This window comes from Alligator mississippiensis, chromosome 2 (assembly GCF_030867095.1).
Source record: "Alligator mississippiensis isolate rAllMis1 chromosome 2, rAllMis1, whole genome shotgun sequence".
In the NCBI taxonomy this organism is placed as follows: Eukaryota; Metazoa; Chordata; order Crocodylia; family Alligatoridae; genus Alligator; species Alligator mississippiensis.
In genome coordinates this window covers 238112546-238132925 of record NC_081825.1, presented here as the reverse complement: position 1 = coordinate 238132925, position 20380 = coordinate 238112546, and the positions used below count along the sequence as shown (strand labels likewise).

Here is a 20380-nt window from a genome sequence, read left to right as displayed (position 1 = left end):
GCTCGGGGCCTCATGGCACAGCCCTGCCCCTACCCCCCCCCCTTACACAGAGTGTGGGGCAGCACAACTCAGAACTGGCTGCCTAGCACCCGGGCTGCCTCTGCCACCTCACACACAAACAGCCCAGAGCTGCCTGAAGGCACATGGCACTGCACCGAGCAGGGCCGCACATGCACAATGTGTCAGAGGCAATGCCAGATATAGGGAGATCAGCTGGGCAATGTTTTACTGATATATTTACAAGTTTAAAGCAATTTGGAAGTCTACCAGTGCCTCTATCATCATCATAAAGTAAATTCTAAATATCTATAGTATGGCATTGACTTTTGGCTTTTTTGTCATAGAAAAATCAGAGCTGCCCATACCCCCTTCACTCAACAGGATGTGCAGCACTGAGCAGCACTGAGATGGCAGTGCCCTTGCCACTCACTCCCAACCCACAGCCTGCCCCCAACCCCAGTCCCCTCACACCTGACCCAAAGGGCCAGGTATGTGGGTGAGGGGGTTGTGGGGGTGGTGTGCAGGTGTGGGATTTGAGGGTGAATTGGTGGGGGACTGTGGGTGTGGGGGATGAATGTGGGAGCTGCTCAGAAGGGGTGGATCCCCTGCCCCCTGCAGGGTGCTGCCCCCCCACACAGCTCATGGACTGCTCCCCCACAGGGCCAAAGCTCCTCAACAGGGGCTACAGCCCCTCAGCAGAGGCTGGGGGAGTGAGCAGAGGCTGGTGCCGGGTAGAGGGATGATCAGGGGGGTTGGGAGGGTGATCAGAGGCTGGGGCCAAATGGGTCCCCCTCCATGGTCCCCTTCTCCCTCCTCCAGCTCCCCTCCCACTTATCTGGCACGGACCTTATAGGTCCATGTCCCTGTAGCCTATATATTGCTTGCCCTCCATGGGCAGCCAGCATGCTTCGGCACCAGAGCAAGGGCCAGCCATAGAGATGTTCCATGCCCTGCCCCACTTTTTTCCCACAGGTTTTATTTTGGTACCTGGATATCCAAATGCAAATATGCAGCACGGAGAACATTTCTTTGTTCCTGCACGTGAGTCTTGCAGTGTCTCAAAGGGTTTTGAGACTCTGCAAGAGGCACGTGCATGCTCATCTAAACAAGCCCATAGGGTGCTTGCAGATATAACCCTCCCCCCCAGCTAAAACTGCCAAAAAGCCCCGCTAATGTGCCTAATCTTTACAGGCACTGCAGAGCTGGGTTGAAGTAACCTGCTGCTTTTGCCAGTAAGGCATGTTTTTTTTGTTTGTGTTTTTAACATCTCCAAGCAGCCATAAATATTAGTCAAGTCTTCTTAGATCACACATTACATATAACTCTAGAATACTGTCATTACCTTTAAAATCTTGGGCACTATACTTGTCCTTGAGGTTGATGGCCACATAGATAGGCAGCGGGTTCTGCCCATCATTCACTGCCTGACGCTGGTCTGAGAGCTTATGGTTGTCTTTCTAGTTTTAAAGAAAAATGATACATGGGAAAAAATGGATTTGCAATTCAAATAATATAATGTGACAGCTGAACTTCAGCCAAATTTTCGTTTTTCATCCCACTAGACTATGCAAAAATAAATATTTAGGAATATCCCTATGTCCCATGAACAGTACCCACTCTATGATAGTTACAAGTTATTGAGAAGGGAGTGGCAGTGACTAAAGCAGTTCAAGTTAAGTTAAGACAATTTATGCTATTTTAATATAGACTTCTCCAAATATGTACACATTTAGGCCTGCATCATGTTATTTTTGGATGGGAGGACTCAAACTGCCTCACCTTGTCAAAGAAATTAGTAAGAAAAAGTCTACTTGATTCTCTTTTCAAATACTATTTTTTTCTAAATAAAATATCTTCAGCCTTCTTAATGGCACTACTTCTACATGGAATTTGACTTCAGTTTTTAAAAACTGCTAGATATTGCATCACAAAAAAGAAAAAAAATAACCAGTAGAGGGGAAAAAAACATTTTCTTATTTCACTAGCTCAAAATGTCCATATAGATTTGCCAAATTTTTCACACAATGATTTTCTTTGTTAAGTGAAAGCATGAGAAATTTCCCCCAAAAGGGGCATGATTTTCAGAAAAGTTTAAACAGAAAACTATACTACATAAGAATCTCTCTTTAAAAATATTTATAGTGTTACTAATACAACACCATAATGTTTAATACAATTGTTCTTTGCTTCTCAAGGTCTTATAATATTCTTTAAATAGGTATATTAAACAAGATGAGCAGAGGTGTAACAGGGTAGCTGAGCACTTGGAGCAGCAGTGACACACAGGGCAACCGTGACTTCTGGCTGCCAGCAGAGCCTCACAGCTGCAGCAGCAGCTGTTATTCTTCAAGTCCCCTTCTCCCGCAAGCTAACACCCGAGGCTACTGCCCCAGACTCCCCACCATAGTTATGTTACTGAGATGAGCTGGTGAATTATATGGGAAGATATTATTTGACAATTTTATTGATTTCTGTAATTTGTTTGCCAAACAGGTATTTGGTTGTTTGTTTTATAGAATTCAACTAGTTCTATACCAGATCAGATGCCATTGGGCAAATATACAATTTAATTAGCAAATTAACGCCAACAAAATTCATAGAAAAATATATTCAAGAACTGATCTTTTCACCCATTCAACTGGCTATAACTATTACATTAAAAGCCTAAAAATAAGACACAATATAAACACACATCATAAAAATATACTGCAGAACAAGTGGTAGTGATTTGTTTAGAGTGCATAAGTCATCTTCTTTGGGCCAGCTTTACAGCATCAATAATTCACTTGTAATTGAGGAAACATGTTTGAAAATATGCAATGTTGAAATGGGCATTTTGGAATTTCAAAATAAATAGAAGGAACTACTCCCTCAAATAAAAAAGAAAAAAAAAATTAAAAATGCCCCCCCCCCGGGAGACATTCACTCTAGGGTCGATTTCCTTTTCATTTTTCATTAGAGAAGTTCACTGAGGCTTGGAAAAGATGGCATAGTCAATACCTCATCATGCAGCATGGATTCAATGATGAGCCCCCACAAGTCTATAAAAGATGTTTTGTATCCTTCTTGTGCTCTCTCCTTCAGCTCACTATAATAGTATTTCAGACGATTTGCAGAAAAACAGTTTATCTTGGATTTGGTGACTTGTTTGCGAGCTTCACTGATTGCCTCCTCAAGATATTTTTGTGACCAATTAGCATCTTTGTACAAATTTGCCATGGTCCTGAGGAAAGGATATATGGTGTTATACAATGAGAGAGACATGAAAAAAACTTGTGGTCTGAGCTCAGAGAGGTTTATGCAAAGTTTTCATTCACAGAGAGGTCACAACTGACAGCAAAACTCAATTGGAATTACCAAGCTTTGTCCCATTTCGAGGCAAAAGAATAGAAAGCCTTCAAGTTCTCCAAGCCCCTGCTTGAAATCAAAACTGAGTACCAGATACAAAAACCTTAAAGAACTTTGGTTAAATTGGAGCAAACCTAGGGTTTATAACAATGATCCTGGTCCAATTTCCACTCAAGTCAATGGCAAAATCCTTATTTAGCTCAGATAACCCTAGAACAGACCGAAAATTTGGAACCATGGAAGTTTCAATTAGTTTAAAGTGACCTTATGGCTTTTGTTTCAATAATGTCACTCAGGCCTGTCAAAAAACGTTGTGTTATATAAGATCCAACATCACAGCTCCTAAAATTCACACACACACACACACACACACACACACACGGCAGAAGGTCTGCATTAAGGAAAGGCAGAGATAGGCAGCACTAATTGTGTCCTTCCTGACTTGATCTTTTAAATTATATTTATAAATATGAAATTATTGAATTTGTTGAACCCTAGGTATGAAGCAAAAGAAGAGGATATAGTATGGCCAAGATATTTATAATGCATCCTGATCCAGTAGTTTGTCATCTAAACATTACGTTTCCTCAGAGCTGTCTGAAAATGAATCAACTTTAAACATTGTCGGTGAAATAAGTCTTCTACTCACTGGGGAAAGTGCAACATAAACTCAAAGTGGGGAAAGGAATGGCAAATGAACAACATGAATGCCAATTTTTCCTTCCTCCAATTGCTAAGGAAAAGTGGTAAACATTTTGATAAGTGCACATTCTTAACAAGGGACTGAACTCATTACTTTTGGAATCTAAGGTGAACACAGTATTCATTTGGTCATTGTGATATTCAATCACTTGCCTTGTGGCTTTTTGCTCTATGAGGAAACAGAGGAGGATATGAGAACTAAGTTTTTCATCTGAAAGTATTATGGAAACAGACAGTTAGAGAAATAATAAATTATTAATAGCAAATCAAGTTCCTGCTTGCATCTGCTTCCTCACCATGTGGTGCCCGATAAACCACTGATGTAGGAAATGCAGTCTAAAAGATTCAATTTCTGTAGACCCAATAAGTTGCCAAACATTGCTGTAAATGATCTTGTCCCTCCTCCTGTTGTCATGATTGCCACCACTGGCACCTGTTCAATGCAAAGACAGAAAGCTAGTGAAAAACATCTTCATATCAGAGATCATTATTATGAAAGGTAAACATTATGTTAAATGGAATAGAAATTGATAAGAAGAAGAAACAATAAATTGGGTTTGTGGGCAATGGCATAATTCTTGTGAATCTGCTTCCATTATTACCTCCTAAATAATAGAAGGACAGTCATCTCATATTTTATCAGTTCAGGTTTGTTTGCTTTTTAATAAATAATTGGAGGCAATCAATGGGAGCTTTGCGTTATTCTATTATGTGGTATCTTCTCGATAACAAGCTGGTAATCACTTTATGTCCAGAAGAATGTTCACTGATAGCTCTTACTTTTTTTTTTTGGTCCTTGTTAATGTTACTGCAAAGTTTGTTGTTGTTCATATCATCTTATCCTTTTTCATATTAACACCACATTTGCTACCATATTACCTTGAATTGAATTACTATTTTTCTGAAGTAAGATGCATTAATTTAACCAAGTAATCTACTGTTTTTGGGTCATGGAAAAATGTTAATCAACGTAACTTGGGGAAACAGTTTTTCCATTCTATGAGAATTATCAAGATATTGAAAATTTTTCCCATACTGAAAACCCTAACTCTCATTTTTTTCATAAACTGATAATAATAATAATAAGAATTATAATTATAATAATTATTATTATAATATAATAAAGGGCTTAGTCTGTGTGTCTGTCTGTCCATACCACTTTTGGGCAACTGTGCATGCGCTGCCAAGAGGGCCAGTGGCAACTGGATGGGGGGGCTCCTCGTCCTCAAGCAGGAAGGGAGTCGCTGCTGCCTCAGGCAGGGAGGCAGGAGCCCCACTGTTCGACAGGAGGAGACAGAAGTGGAGGCGGGTGGGGAGAGGGAGGAGCCACCGTGGCTGCCGCCTCCTCAGGTGGAGGAAAGCCCCACTGCTCCACGGGAGGAGGTGAAGGCAGGTAGGCAGGAGGAGCTGCCTCCGCTGCCACGACCTCAGGTGGAGGGAAGCTCCACTGCTCCACGGGAGGAGGTGGAGGCAGGTGGGTGGACTGGCGGGGGGGAGCCACTGACACCACCATTGCCTCCTCAGGTGGAGGGAAGCCCCGCTGCACCATGGGAGGAGGTGGAAGCGGGGTGGGGGGGGAAGCCACCACTGCCGCCTGAGATGGAGGAAAGCCCGGTTGCTTCACTGGAGGAGGAGAAGGCAAAGTAGGGTGGGTGAGCAGGGGGGGAGGGAGGAGCCATTGCCACCACCTCAGGTGGAGAGAAACTCCACTGCTACAGCAGGAGGTGGACATGGGGAGGGGGAAAGGAGGAGCCACCACTGCTGACTCCTCAGGTGGAGAGAAGCCCCACTGCTTCACAGGAGGAGGTGGAGGCAGGTGGGTGGGTGGGAAGGAGCCACTGTCACCAACACTGCCTCAGGTGGAGAGAAGCCCCACTGCTCCACAGGAGGAGGTGGAGGCAGATAGGTGGGTGAGAGGGAGCCACTGTCACCACCACTGCCTCAAGTGGAGAAAAGCCCCGCTGCTCTGCAGGAAGAGGTGGAGGCGGTGGCGGGTGAGCAGGGGAGATGAAGCCACTGCCACTGCTGCCTCAGGCAGAGAGAATCTCTGCTGCTCCATGGGGCTTCCCTCCATGGGAAAAGGTGGAGACGGAGGAGGGCAGGTGTGCAGGAGGGAGGGAGCCATCACTGCCACCTCCTCAGGCAGAGGGAAAGCCCCACTGCTTCACAGGAGGAGGAAGAGGCAAAGGTAGGCAGGCATGCACAGGGGAGGGAGCTGCTGCCACCACTGCCACCTCAGGTGGAGGGAAGCCCCACTGCTCCACAGGAAGTGGAGGAGGCAGAGGCGGGCAGGTGTGTAGGGGAGGAGAGCCGCCGCCACCACCGCTGCTGCCTCAGGTGGGGAGAAGCCCTGCTGCTCCATGGGAGGAGGCGGAGGCAGGTCGGGGGCGGGGGGAGGAAGCCGTAATGCTGGAGGCTAGAGGAGGAGGTGGTGGCGGAGGGATTGTTTACATGTCTGGCTCCGAAGGGTGAGCAGGGGGTGGTGGGGGTAGGGGGCCATGTAAACACTCCCTTAACACTCTGTCATTTATGATGGGCAATTAGCTAGTAATAATAATAAAATCTGATAGGGTTCAATTATTTCAAAATATTTTGCTTGTTAATAGTTTTGAACCAGGGAAGTCATCAAAACTTATTCTTTTCTGAAAACTTATTTTGGTTTTGACAAATTACTTAATTTTTTGACCAAAAAAAAATGTTTTGTAAGATTTCTAAGCAATTCTATAAATCTGGCCTCCAAATCCTTACTTCATAAATTGCTATCAGCTCTTTTCAACTCCTTTTATGGACAACATTGCCAGTCTCTCCAGTCATCAACACAACATCTAACCACCAAATAGTAATAAAACCAGAAGGATAAAGGAGGAGCCCTAAACCTAGATGTGAAGACTACATAAAGGAAGCCAACAGACAACTCTCTGACACCACCAACTACAAAGAACTACAAGAAGATCCTACTTCCTTTTCACCAAGAAACTAAAAAATTCCATAAAATCATTTCCATCAGAACTACAAGAAAAACTACAGATCTTGATCCCCCCACTACCCAACCCAGGGACTTTTTACATGCTCCCTAAAATCTAGAAACAAGGGAACCCTGGCAGACCTATCCTATCCAACCATGGGACCCTAACTGAGGAAATATCAGGTTTTGTCAAATCAATCCTAAAACGCTTGTCACCCAAAGAGCAAGTTTTGTTCAAGACACCCCAAATTTTCTACAGAAACTTAAAAACATAGACCACCTTCCCAGCACCACCCTCCTAGCCACCATGGATGTTACCAGCTTATATACCAACATGCCACACCAGGATGTCATCCAAGCCTGCCTTACATATCTACAGGAACAAGATTACAACCCAGAATACAGACCCAAAGATATTACTGACCTTCTACACTTCATCCTCACACACAACAATTTCACTTTTAATAACCAACACTTCCTCCAGAAGATAGGAACAGCTATGAGCACCAAAATGGCCCCAAAGTATGCCAACCTTTTATAAGTCACCTGGAAGAAAAATTCCTCAAGGACTGCACCATCAAACCCTTGCTATACTTAAGATATATTGATGACATCTTCATCATTTGGACTGAAAACCTGCAAACTTTGATTGAGATCCATCAGAAATTCAACAATCATCATCCCTCCATCCAACTATTTCTTGAATACTCCAGTACCAGCATCTCCTTTTTAGACACGATGATCGGTATCCAGAATGGTAAAATACAGACCACGTTATACAAGAAACCCACAGACCAACATACATACCCGCACAGAACCAGCAATCACTCTAAACACACCAAGAAAGCTGTGATATACAGCCAAGCCCTCAAATACCACTGAATTTGCACTGAGGAGAACACCCAGGATTACCACCTCACCAATCTTAAAAACGGCTTTCACCCAACAAGGACACTCCTGCAGAGAGATAGATCGCATGTTTGAAATAGCCACCCAGATGAAGAATTGCTGCAGTACAGAAGAAAAACTCTCATGAATCGCACACCGCTGATTATGACATATCACCTCTCCCACAAACCCATATGGAAAATAATCCTCAAACAATTGCAACCCATACTAGAAAGAGACCCTATTCTTAAAGAGATCTTCCCAGAACCACCCGTCCTAGCCTTTAAACAAGCACCGAACCTCACTAACCTCATCACCAGAAGCAAACTTCCTCAAGCCCAGAACACATCAAATGGATCCAGACCGTGCCATGACAAGAAATGTAAAACCTGCCAACACATCTCCACCACCCCCGCTATTACTACACCCCACAACAGAGCCATCAGCATCCCAGAATCTTACAGCTGCACCTCCAGAAATGCCCTGATGGAAAATATGTAGGAGAGACCAAACAACAACTGCGTACCAGAATGAATGCACACCAGAAATCTATCAAAGACAAGAATAACCAATTACCAGTGGGGGCACATTTCTCACAAGAAAACCACTCTCTCTCTGATCTCTCAGTCCTCAAAGGGAACTTACAAAACACTTCTCAGAGACAAGCCTTTGAACTGTACTTCATCAACCTCCTGGATACAAAAATCGTGGACTAAATATAGACATTGGATTTATGACACATTATAACCTGCCTGACATATGATTCCTCAGGTACCTCTCCACTATTTAACTGCTACATTCATCCCCCTTTTCTCTTCCCCTCTCCCCATGACCCAGCCTGTCTCTCACCCACTGACTCCTCAATTTACATCTTCACTGGCTGCCTGTCTTGCATGCAGACCAGCCTCTGGCTTCTTTACTATTCATTCCATCCATGAAAAGCACATACCAACTGCAGAGTCTTCCTCAGCCTGATGAAGGGGTTTTAAACCCGAAAGCTTGCTAAAAAATGTTTTTTCCAACTATTTAATTTGGTCTAATAAAAGATACCAGATTCACCCAAAGAACCTTGTCTGCCTATCTCCATCATCAAGACGTTCCTAAGACTACAAGGCTCAGATAGTATCAACCACTGTAGCCTATCCTACCACAGAAAATTATAATATTATAATTTGAGAGTATAGGGATGAAAACTGGAGGTTGAGCATTACGGTCAAATAATTAATTATGTGCAGAAAAGGGGTGTTTCTGCCCAAAAGCTTGCAAAGAAGATTTTTTCCAACTATTTTAGTTGATGTAATAAAAGATATCAGATTTACCCAAAGAACCTTGTCTAATTATGTGCAAGTATTCTATCTGCATTACTTGAAAGTTTTACCAGAAGTGCACTTTTATTCTTTTGTTATCGATAAATTATCAAGCTGCAGCAAACTAAATGGGGAAAGACCAGCTAACATAGAGTAACCGGCAATTTGCCTACACTTACCCTGTAGTAAAAGAAATCTGAACTGGGCTTCTCAGTGGAAGTGAATAGCTGCAGTTCAATGCCCTGTGCAATGGCCTACATGCTTTATTGTGATATTTCTGTCTTAACTCTGTTCACATGGTTATACTATTGGGATTCAGTTTACCTCCTTAGCTTGCACACCGATAATGAAGAGTTATGAGCCAGGACTAGCTAGTGCAGGAAACAAGAGGGACCTTTAGCACCAACAGCCTTGAATGAATTTGTTGACCTATGAAGGAAGGTGACATACCCAACCCCTAATAAGGTGTCCAGAGGAGATATACAAGACAATGGGAGAACAGGCTGGGGCTCCTGGCCAGAAGAGTCTGGAGACTGAGGTAAGTGGAGCTCTGGAGAGCTGGAAAGACTGGAAAGGGAACAGCTGAGAGCTGTAAGGGCTGGACTGGGGACAGAGGGACTGCTTAACCCCATTTGAGGAGACAGAGAACCTCTGGATGGCTGGCTTTGTCCTAGTAAACAGTTTTACTAAAGAGACTGTCCACTCTGCTGCTTGGAACTATAGGAAGTGCTGGGTCACTCCAGGAGGTGGTAAAGTTCCTCTCAGGAGGAAAAGTGGATGCTAGGTCCTTGAGTCAGGGCAATGGAGAACCAGGGAAGAACTGGGTCTCAGAGTGGGAGTAGCCTGGGCTCCCTGCTGGCTCTAGAAGCCAAGCCTGGACTCCCAGAGACCAGACAAGGCCACAGCAGTCCCAAGCCAGCACCCCCTGAGGAGCATTCTGCGATACCCTGTACATCCTTCTATTTCCACAGGGGGCTCTACAAAGAACAGTGGGCTCAGCTGCTATTACTATTTCGCCACCCAGTCATCGGCATCTGCCTACAAATAGTACTGGTTTAAGACCCATCTCTGTTCACAGCTATTAGTAAAAGTACCCTAATACCATTTTTTAATCCTGGAGCTGCTCCTTTCATTCCTGGAAAGCAAATAAGCTACTTCTTATTTCTAAGGCTTCACAAGAGATTCTGTTTTTATATAAAAATGCTATAGTACTTAGAATCATGTGCATTGGGAAGGAGGGAGATCGGAAATTCTTTCCCACATACCTCATGTTCCTGCAGATCCTCCTCCAAATGGAGGACCTTCTTCAAAGCTACAGCAACATATTTCTTCCTTTTATGCAGGAAATCCTGCTCTTGAGTACACAGGCCAAACCCCAAGCGCACATCATGTCCTTGTTGACTAGAACGAACAAAGACCAGGACAAACGTATGTACACACAATTTACAGCTAGTTTCAGGTTCAGATAATCATTGCTTGTCTGCAGCTTGAGATGCAGTTCCCCCCAAACCCCTGCACCTATCACCTTGAAATTTGGCAGGCTTTGTGGTCTCTGCAGGGGCTAGTATCCCTGCTGTTTTGACCCCACTGTGGCTTAACACATACACGTGACATGAGCTTTGCTTTCAAGATTTTGGGCTGCAGTTTCAACAAACCCCCTGCACCTATCTCCTGGAAACTTGGCATGCATCATGCCCCAGAAGGGGCTACCAGTTCTGCAAGTTTCATCCAAATGTGGCCAGAAATAGCAAAGTTATAGGCTGTTTTGACCTTCCCCATTATATCCTATGGGTGAAACGTTGAAACAGGGTCAAAATGGCAAAACGTTTCGACAGAAGGAAACAGAACAGCTGTTTCGACTTGAAACAAAAGTTGAAACAAAACACTGTTCTGTCGAAATGGAACGCTTCCATTTCGCACAGCCTTAAAGGCAACATCCCAGTCAAATAACAAATATAGAAATACATACTACGTATTTCTGTGTTTCTTACATTAGCTCTTAGGATGTGCTTTATTGCTGTTAAATATATAAAAAGAATCATCAGTCCCACAAATAGCTTACTAAGTCCCCTGGCAGATGTACAATGAAAGGCACAATGGGATCTGATGCACAACCCCCACAATCACCCCTGCTATCATGTCGCACATGCATGGCAGGAGGCATGATTGTGGAATCAAACATCAGATACTATCGTGACATAATGCTAGAGCAGAGGGAGCCCAGGATCCTGATTCTGGGTCTGGGCAACACCTACACTGGCAAATACCAAGCCTCTGCAGCTGGGAGCCTGGATCAGCTGATGGAGCTCCCAGCCATGAGGGCGCATCACGAGCTCCTATGGCTGGGAGCTCAGATCAGCTGACAGGGCTCCCAGATGCAAGGGGCACAGTGAAGGCCTTTATTCCAGCTGCACACCAAAGGCTGGGAGCCTTGATTTGCCAGCTTTCCCAGCTGAGGTGGTATATTGGAATCAAGGGCTCTGATGTGTCCTTGAAGCTGGGAATGGCAGCTAACCCCCGCTCTCAGTCTTAACTCCAATGGGCTCCCAAGGCTGGGAGCAGCAATCAGCTGATTAGCATGCTCAGCCTCTGTAATGTATGGGAGGTAAGCGCTTCCATGTGCTCTGGAGGCCAGGAGCCCCAATTAGCCTGGCCACATGTTCAGTTAATGTCATGATAAGAACCAGCCACTAAGTTATTACATATATTTTGTGCAATAACTTTGGGACTTATTCCTTTTTTATGATGCCATTAATCACATTAACACGTGGCTGGGTAATAACTTAAGATGTGATTAACTGGTTTCCCTTATAATGCTGAGCAGCTTACAGGATCAAAGTGCCCAATCCTGCCAATACCTGGACAGATGCATTTTTTTTCCCATTAACCATCTCATTGAATTTTCTCATGTCAGAAAAGTGAAGTATATGCTTAAGTGTTTGCAAAACTGGGACCTAAAAGATAAAGGATGGTAGTCCATGCTGTGTGTGCAATTACAAATACATATATGAATTTATATTATTGCCTGCTACTGGAGAGAATGCTTGAATTTCCCAAGTGTCTTAGGTGACACTGCCCCCTGGTGGAAGAAAACTATGCAAAGTACTGACTTTGAGGATATTTTATAAGCAGGAATATTTCATGGGTTACTAACAGGATCTTTCAATTCTCCACCACTTTGGCAAAAGCATAGTTTACTCATACACCAATTTTAATCTTCAAAAACAAAACCAGTGTAGTGACCTTCAAAAGTAAAAGTTTCTGAATATTTTCTTAAGAGGAGAAAAAAATTGACACTAGAAAAAAAACACAAAAAACAACTCGTTTTCTTCAGATTGTCTCATATTCACTTGTAAACTGAGCCTAAGCATGCAGCTTCTCCCCAGAAAGAACAGAAATGTATTTCATATGTTTGTTTTACTTGTAATACTTCTTGTAGTGCTGTTAAGGCTGCAGCAAAAGAGACTTTATTATACAATGTCTAAACAAATCTAACCAAATTATACTCCATATAGTATCACAATATTAAACACAATGGTGGTTGTCCTACAAAAACTAATAGGTTCATCTAAAGTGAAGGCAAGTGTCAGAAAGTATATGTTTAAATTACAAACTATTGGCTAACATGTTGTTTCAAGCATCTCCTTAAAATAATTGGCATGCTAGGCCAAGTCTTCCCATATATAAGGGCCTTGTCACACATTACACTTAGCATGTGTTAACTGCAGTTAAAACACTAGGGTGTTTATACACATGCTCTTGGAGGTGTGAGGGAGTGCTTTAATTACTGCAGCTCCAAAAGCAATGCTAATTAAAAGCTCCCAGATCATCACATGCATCAGTGTACCTGCTCTGAAAAATGGTGGCAGGGTGCTTTGAATTAAAGCTCATCGACCAAGCTTTAAAGCACCCCACCTCCATTTATCAGCAGGGGGACACTGGAGGCTGCTGAAGAGTGTTAATTTCCACATTCCAGCAGACTTGATTAATCGAGTCTGCTCTGATGCGCTGCAATTACATGCTCCCTGCACATGTCTAGAAGCGCCTAGTGTTTGCACATTCAAGCAGTGAAACACGTGCTGAGTGCCATTGAAGCATAGCAAAGTCAGGGCTTCCTGCAAGAAATATTTCCAGATGGTATTACCTAATACATCCTAAGCTAATATCCAACCACTTCACAGAGATAATATGATCAGAAGACTCTGGGGCAGCGCAAGGTCTGGGACCAGCCCCAACATCGTCCCCTCCCCAACAGCACTGCACCAGGCCCAGCCCCAATACTGCACCAGAGCTAGTTCAAGAGGGCTGGGACCAATGATCAGCTGTTTGTCAGTCCCAGCACTGTTACGCCTCAGCTCTGTATTCTTGGGCAACCCTGGCACAGGATGCAGTCTGTCTGACTCACAAAGGACTCACCCCCGCCTCCCTCCCCTCCTCTACCTAAATGAAACTGATTAAGATGCAGTGAGAGACGCACCTAAGACCCTCACCAGATAAGGGTGACAAGAGTGAAACAACTGCCCTAGGTCTCATTTGCATCCAAGATGGAACCAGATGACCATTCCTTTACATGAGAGATGGAAAACAGAAAGCCTGAAGCAGAGACTGCAGTGAATTCTGGGACCAGAGAAGCAGGAGAGCGCTGCATGATGGGGAATCTGTGCTTCCAATGTTAATCAACAAATGTTCACACACACCCAGCTCAGCATTTATCAGACCAGTTCTAATCTGGATTTGCTAAGGACTCTCCCCCCCCCCCCCCCCCCCCGACACACACACAGCTCTAAGTTTAATAGGCATCTCGGGCCGTACATTCCCGGTCCCACTATGGGAGGCCTATTTAAACTTGATTGACTAAAACTCGGTTGCTGGGTTAGGGAATGCTGAGGCAAGAGACCGAGTCAGACGGGGTATGGGCAACATTTGAACAACGGTTAAGGGTTCATCAGAGCATCCAGCCTGCTGGAGCCCTAATCCCAGGTGTTGTCATATCTTTCCCGAGACGACTGGTGGGAGTCCTCTCCACAAAAGGTTATGAGCACCCCAATAATTGCTTTAAGTCTGTTAAAAGACTATAGTAAGATCTGGAAAAGTCATGCTAAGCTGAGGCTTGTGCACAACAAGTAAAAATCCAAAATCCTGATGCTGCAAGCTATCTATTGTTCCTGAAGAATCCATGAGATATCCCATCAGTATATCTGCCATCCATAGGAATTTCAAGCTGGCTCCCAAGTATTTGGGTTACTCCCTAATCTTAAGTGTTTCCTGATTATCAATCAGTTTCCTGAGATGGTCCAAACCAGATAACCCCTTGTCAACAGAAAAGACAATGATTTACACTACTGAGGGTGCTTCGAAGCAGCTGAAGTGAGGGTATAAAAATCTGTAAGTGTGTGTGCTGCAAAAAAAGAAGAAGCAGGAGGAAAGGAGAAGGAGAGGAAAAGGAAAGAAGAAGAAAACTCCTGTGCTGACACCATCCCCTGTCATTCTTGGGACACTGGAAGAACAGATCGTCTCTCTCTTCAAGGATTGTGCTACGGACTGTGCCTGTCAGCTTTGCAGCCTAAGTACCGTGGACTAGGTGAGATCCCAGCGTTCTCTCTTCTTTCTAGGCATAAACTTCTGAACCTGAACTGTATCAGTTAAGCTTGAGCTAAGTTTCCCCAAATACTTAGTGAAACCAGGGTAGTATTGTCATTGTTTGTATTTGTTTTTCTTTTGCATGTCTATTACTACTAGTACTATTATATATTTCATATGCTTAGCAATAAATAACTTTTATAGTCAAACTGGTAGTAATTGGGTATATTTTTCCTTCTCTGCTTCTCTTTCCTCCCATGCTCTGCAGCAACGCTTCTTTTACCTAAGCTAAAGATCCCTGGGAAGCCCAAATTATTGTGGTGTCTGCTCATCAAGAGGCCAAAGATTGGGACGTGCTGAGTTTGAAACACATAAGCGGATCAGCTTGTACAGGCTGATTGACCCAGTTTGACTCAGACGTGCCCTTATGAACTGAATGCTGGCCCATGAGGGTGTCAGCTGGACACCCAGCCGGATTCAGAGGGATTCTGTTCACCTGTGTGCTTGTGTCTGACTGCATTTTATTGTTGCTCTTATGAATTGATTCTTGGCATATGAGGGTGTCAGCCTGTCCAAGCTGATCAGCCCGGCCAGGTCAGGCGTGTCACGTTAATTTGTGTGTGTTTGTGTGTATGACTGATTTGGTGACTGGAGGAACTCAGTCCCATTGAGATTGAGTCCTGCAAGATAGCTCCACTGGGGGTGAGGGCTTGCAGAAGGGAGAAATACAGCTCCGTATAGTAACACAAGCAGCACATTGACAGAATCACCAAGACCCTAGAAACTATCCTTTAATAAATGAGCACACCCCAAAGTAATGGGCAAATTTGGTAACAGCACCCCCACTACACCAGAGCTGATCCGAGACTCCAAAGCAGTGGTGGAGATGGGACAGGCAAACAGTTGTTTGTCAGTCCCAGCCTCCACAGCACATTGCAGCACCCTGGAGTCTTCAAGAGCTCTGGAATTTCAGACGTGTCTTATTTATTACTAAGCATTACTGTGCATCTGCTCAGAAAACTTTCCAACTCATAGTAATAATTACTAAGATCCCCAAAACAATGAACTAGGTGTAATGTATGACAAGGCTAATTGCTGTTGCCACAGCTGCATATTACAGCAGCAGTGCAATGGCAACCAGAAATCACTGCTGTCCCTGTGTGCACCAGCTGTCCCAGGTGCTCAGCCACATCATTACACCTCTGTGACTTAAAACCACCTTTGCTTCCTCCTGTCCTATTGTCCCAGTGATCCCGTATCAAATATGCCAAATTTACAGGTAAAACTTGAAAATATAGCTCCTACTTAAGCATCAGCCCTGAAAACTCTACCTAAGCTTGGAAGGTCAAACTATGTTTCTTTGGGGGTTTTTTCTTCTTATGCATCAGACCTAATAATCAAGGTTCAGGGGGCCAAAACATGCTTTCAGGAAACCAATACGTGCTCATTATCTTCACTTTGTGTTCTCAGTGATGCTAGTAAAGTTCTGTTTCATTTTCTATATTGGTGCAGGTGCAACTAGCTGGAACTTAGTTAACATTTTTTTTTGATGTACGAGAAGGAATGAAATCCAGCTCACTCACTCTCAGCTCTGTTGGCTGTACATGGCAAGAAAGATCAAACAGGAGGGCAAATAATTTTTTCAGCAATTCTGATTCAGAATGTAGCTAAGCATCATACCTAATGAATCAAAAGGTGGTCTTTTTACTTCCATCTACACTGCAGACCCAGTAGGGGCCAATTTACCTAACATAACCTGTTGAGGATAAAATAGTACATGCTGAGCTTCATGCTACTGTGAGAGAGACTGCTACTGATCCCCAAGTTAGTTAGTTTAAAGCCAATTCATCAGTATGACTGCAGTGCGGATACACCTATACTGACTTTTCTCAGTGCACAGACATACTTTTAAGTGTTTGCAGACACTCTTAACATACAAAAGCACTTTTTTTCTTCCTCTGCATAGCAAGAGAGGGCAGAATTCACTATACAGAGTCTTTAGAAACCTAAACATCAGGAAAGAGTTTCTTACCATTTTTTTGCCCTTACATGCAAGTCAAAAGTTTTGTCCTAGAAATTAAGAAAGTAAAGGTAAGTACCATATTATTTTTTAAACTTTATTTTGTTTCAGACTTAGGGCTCAACTGTACAGGGAAGTTAGTAAGCAGTAAGTCAGAGAATGAATTCATAGCATACTAGCTATTCCACACTAACTCACTACCAACTGCAACATACCTACTCCACTTTGAAAATGGACTAAGCTGCCTTGCACTCCAAGTGCAAACTATGGAAACAGATCTACTTAATTACAGGACCAGGCAGCATTATACTGAGACATGTCATACTCTGTGAATACTACCTCCCACACTGGAAGTAACTTGGCTGCCTGTGTGTAGTGTTGTACACAGAAACTATAAACAGATGTTGCCTAATGAAGTGGATCAGCTGTGCTGCAATGTGTTATGGCACAGATGATCTACTTCATTGGGTGAAACACATATCATCCCTTGTCCCACCCTTGATGATGCAGGATAAGCAGGGAAGAATTGGTGGGGAATGTACTAGTGGATGGCAACTTGCGCAGCAGTGACCATGAGATTGAGTTCAGGATCCTGGAGAAAGGAAGGATGGAGAGTATCAGAATAAGGACCCTGGATTTCAGAAAAGTAGACTTCAACTCCCTTAGGGAAATTATGGGCAGGATCCCCTAGGAAGCCAGTCTAAGGGAGAGAGGAGTCCAGGACAGCTGGTTGTACTTTAAAGAAGCCTTACTGAGAGTGCAGGAACAAACCATCCCAATGGTCTGGAAGACTAGCGAGTATGGCAGAAGACCAGCTTGGCTTAGCAGGGAACTATTCAGTAAATTAAGTCACAAAAAGGAAGCTTTTAAAAAGTGGAAACTTGGACAAATAAATAGGGAGGAGTATAAGAGCATTGCTTCTGCATGGAGGAATGAAATCAGGAAGGCTAAAGTGCATTTGAAGTTGCAGCTAGCAAGGGACATGAAGGGTAACAAGAAAGGTTTCTACAAGTATGTTGGTAGCAAGAGGAGGATCAGGGAAGGGTGGGTCCCTTACCGAATGAGGGCAGTAACCTTCTGACAGAGGATGCAGAAATGGCTGAAGTGCTCAATGCCTTTTTTAACTCAGTCTTCACAGACAAGGTCAGCTCCCAGACTACTGCACCTGGCAGCACAGTTTGAGGAGGAGGTGAGCAGCCAACAGTGACAAAAGAACAGCTAATGGACAATTTAGAAAAACTGGACATATTTAAGTCCATGAGGTTGGATGGGATGCACCCAAAGGTGCTGAGGGAGTTGGCTGATGAGATTGCAGAGCCATTGGCCATCATCTTTGAAAACTCATGGCAATCAGGAGAGGTCCTGGATGATTAAATAAAGGAAGATCCAGGGAACTACAGACCAATCAGCCTCACCTCAGTCCCTGGAAAAATCATGAAGCAGATCCTCAAGGAATCCATTTCTAAGCACTTGGAGAAGAAGAAGGTGATTAGGAACAGGAAGCATGGATTCACCAAGGGCAAGTCATGCCTGACCAACTGGATTGCCTTCTATGATGAGGTGACTGGTTCTGTGAAAGTAGGGAGAATGGGATGTAGCTTGATTTTAGCAAGGCTGTTGGTTGTGCCCAAAGCTTGCAAGAACTTTTTTTTCAACTATTTTACTTGGTCTAATAAAAGATATCACATCTACCCAAGGAACCTCGCCTGCCTTGATTTTAGCAAGGATCTTGATATGGATTTTAGCAAGGATCTCCACAACATTCTCGCAGGCAAGATAAGGAAGAATGGGATGGATGAGTGGACTGTAAGATAAATAGAAATCTGGCTGGAGCATTGGGCTCAGAGGGTAGTAATCAATGGCTTGATGTCCAGTTGGCAGCTGTTATCTAAAAGAGTGCCCCAGGGGTCAGTTTTGTTCAATGTCTTCAACAGTGACCTGGAAGATGGCATAGAGTACACCCTCAGCAAGTTGGCAGATGACACCAAGCTGCGGGGGGAGCAATAGATACGGTGGAGGGTAGGGATAGGATTCAGAGTAACCTAAACAAATTGGAGGCTTGGGACAAAAGAAATCTCATGAGGTTCAACAAGGACAGGTGCAAAGTCCTGCACTTAGGACAGAACAACCCCATGCACCAGTACAGGCTGGGGGCTGACTGGCTGGGCAGCAGCTCTGCAGAAAAGGACCTCGGGGTTACAGTGGACAATAAGCTGGATGAGCCAGCAGTGTGCCCTTGTTGCCAAGAAGGCTAATGGCATACTGGGCTGCATTGGTAGGTGTGTTGCCAGCAGGCCAAGGGAAGTCCCCCTCTATTCAGCGCTGGTGAGGCCACATCTGGAGTACTGTGTTCAGTTTTGGGCCCCACACTACAGAAAGGATGTGGACAAATTGGAGAGGGTCCAGCAGAGGGCAACAAAAATGGGGGGGGGGGGGCATGACTTATGAGGAAAGACTGAGGGAACTGGGCTTATTTAGTCTACAGAAGAGGAGCCAGAGGGGATTTAATAGCAGCCTTCAACTACCTGAAGAGGAGTTCAAAAGAGGATGGAGCTAGATTGTTCTCAGGACTAATGGCCTAAAGGCACAGCAAGGAAAGTTTAGGTTAGATATTAAGAATTTCTTACTAGGAGGGTAGTAAAGCACTGGAACAGGCTATCCAGAGAGGTTGTGGACACTCCATGCTTGGAGATTTTTAAGACCCAGCTAGACAAAGCTGTGCCTGGAATGATCTAGTTGGGGATGTTCCTGCTTTGAGCAGGAGAGTGGACTAGATGACGTCCTGAGGTCCCTTCCAACCCTAATTTTCTACGATTCTACGAATGTCATCTCACCACTTTACCTGCTGAGCCAGGTTTATTCCTGCAATCATGGGGAATGAGTCCAGCTGAGCAGGAAACCTCCACTTTCCCATTTATGGAGAAGTACCTCAGAGTCCCTGGGGTACCTCTGTGTAAATGGGGAAAGTGGGCAGGTGTGCTGGGGGCTTGAGGGACCCTCCAGGGTGACTGGAGAGGAGCAGCAGCTCAGGCTACCCAGACTCTCTTGTCACAGAGGCACAATAAGTGGAGGGTTTATTACTACCTTTTGTTGCACCACTTATTTTCCTTTGAAGAGGCATGAAAATTGGAAGCAAGGTCTATTAGCTCACCATTTGTGCTACCAGAAAAATTTTATGGCAGGATAAATGAGACATCAGGTGACCTCTGTTTCCATGCAGAGACAGGACTTGAGGACAGCAGTCAGTGCCATACTAAGGCAAACTACACTACTTTTCACTTGGGAAATAGTAGAGGCTTACCATATTTACTCAAATATAAGAAGAGGTTTTCTCCCCCTCCCCACATCCCCTCCTCAAATCAGCATGGGTGGGAAAAGCCCCTAATCTTATATTATCACATGAAGCAGAGGGGAACAGGCAACTACTGAGGCTCTGACTCTGGTCCTGAGCCTGTGCCAGAGGCACAGTTAAACCCACAGCAGCTTCCTGCCCCTCCCTCCATTTCCCTTCTGCAGCTGATGCTCCTCACCTGCTTCCCTCCCCATTACTGTCAGGTGCAGATTGGCTCT

At 44.2% G+C, this 20380-nt stretch overlaps 1 protein-coding gene across 3 annotated transcripts in view; it reads right to left on the bottom strand.

The window, feature by feature from the left end:
* The window catches only part of LOC102572385 (cytosolic phospholipase A2 epsilon), an 89893-nt gene that overhangs the window by 21079 nt on the left and 48434 nt on the right, over window positions 1-20380 (bottom strand). For all 3 annotated transcript variants that reach the window (XM_059722956.1, XM_059722957.1, XM_006263375.4), the window contains 5 exons: window positions 16823-16860; window positions 10476-10611; window positions 4347-4483; window positions 3001-3223; window positions 1343-1457 (listed from right to left, as the gene is read on the bottom strand). In XM_059722956.1, coding sequence (XP_059578939.1) covers window positions 1343-1457; window positions 3001-3223; window positions 4347-4483; window positions 10476-10611; window positions 16823-16860 — 649 coding nt within the window. The remainder of the gene's footprint in view (window positions 1-1342; window positions 1458-3000; window positions 3224-4346; window positions 4484-10475; window positions 10612-16822; window positions 16861-20380) is intronic.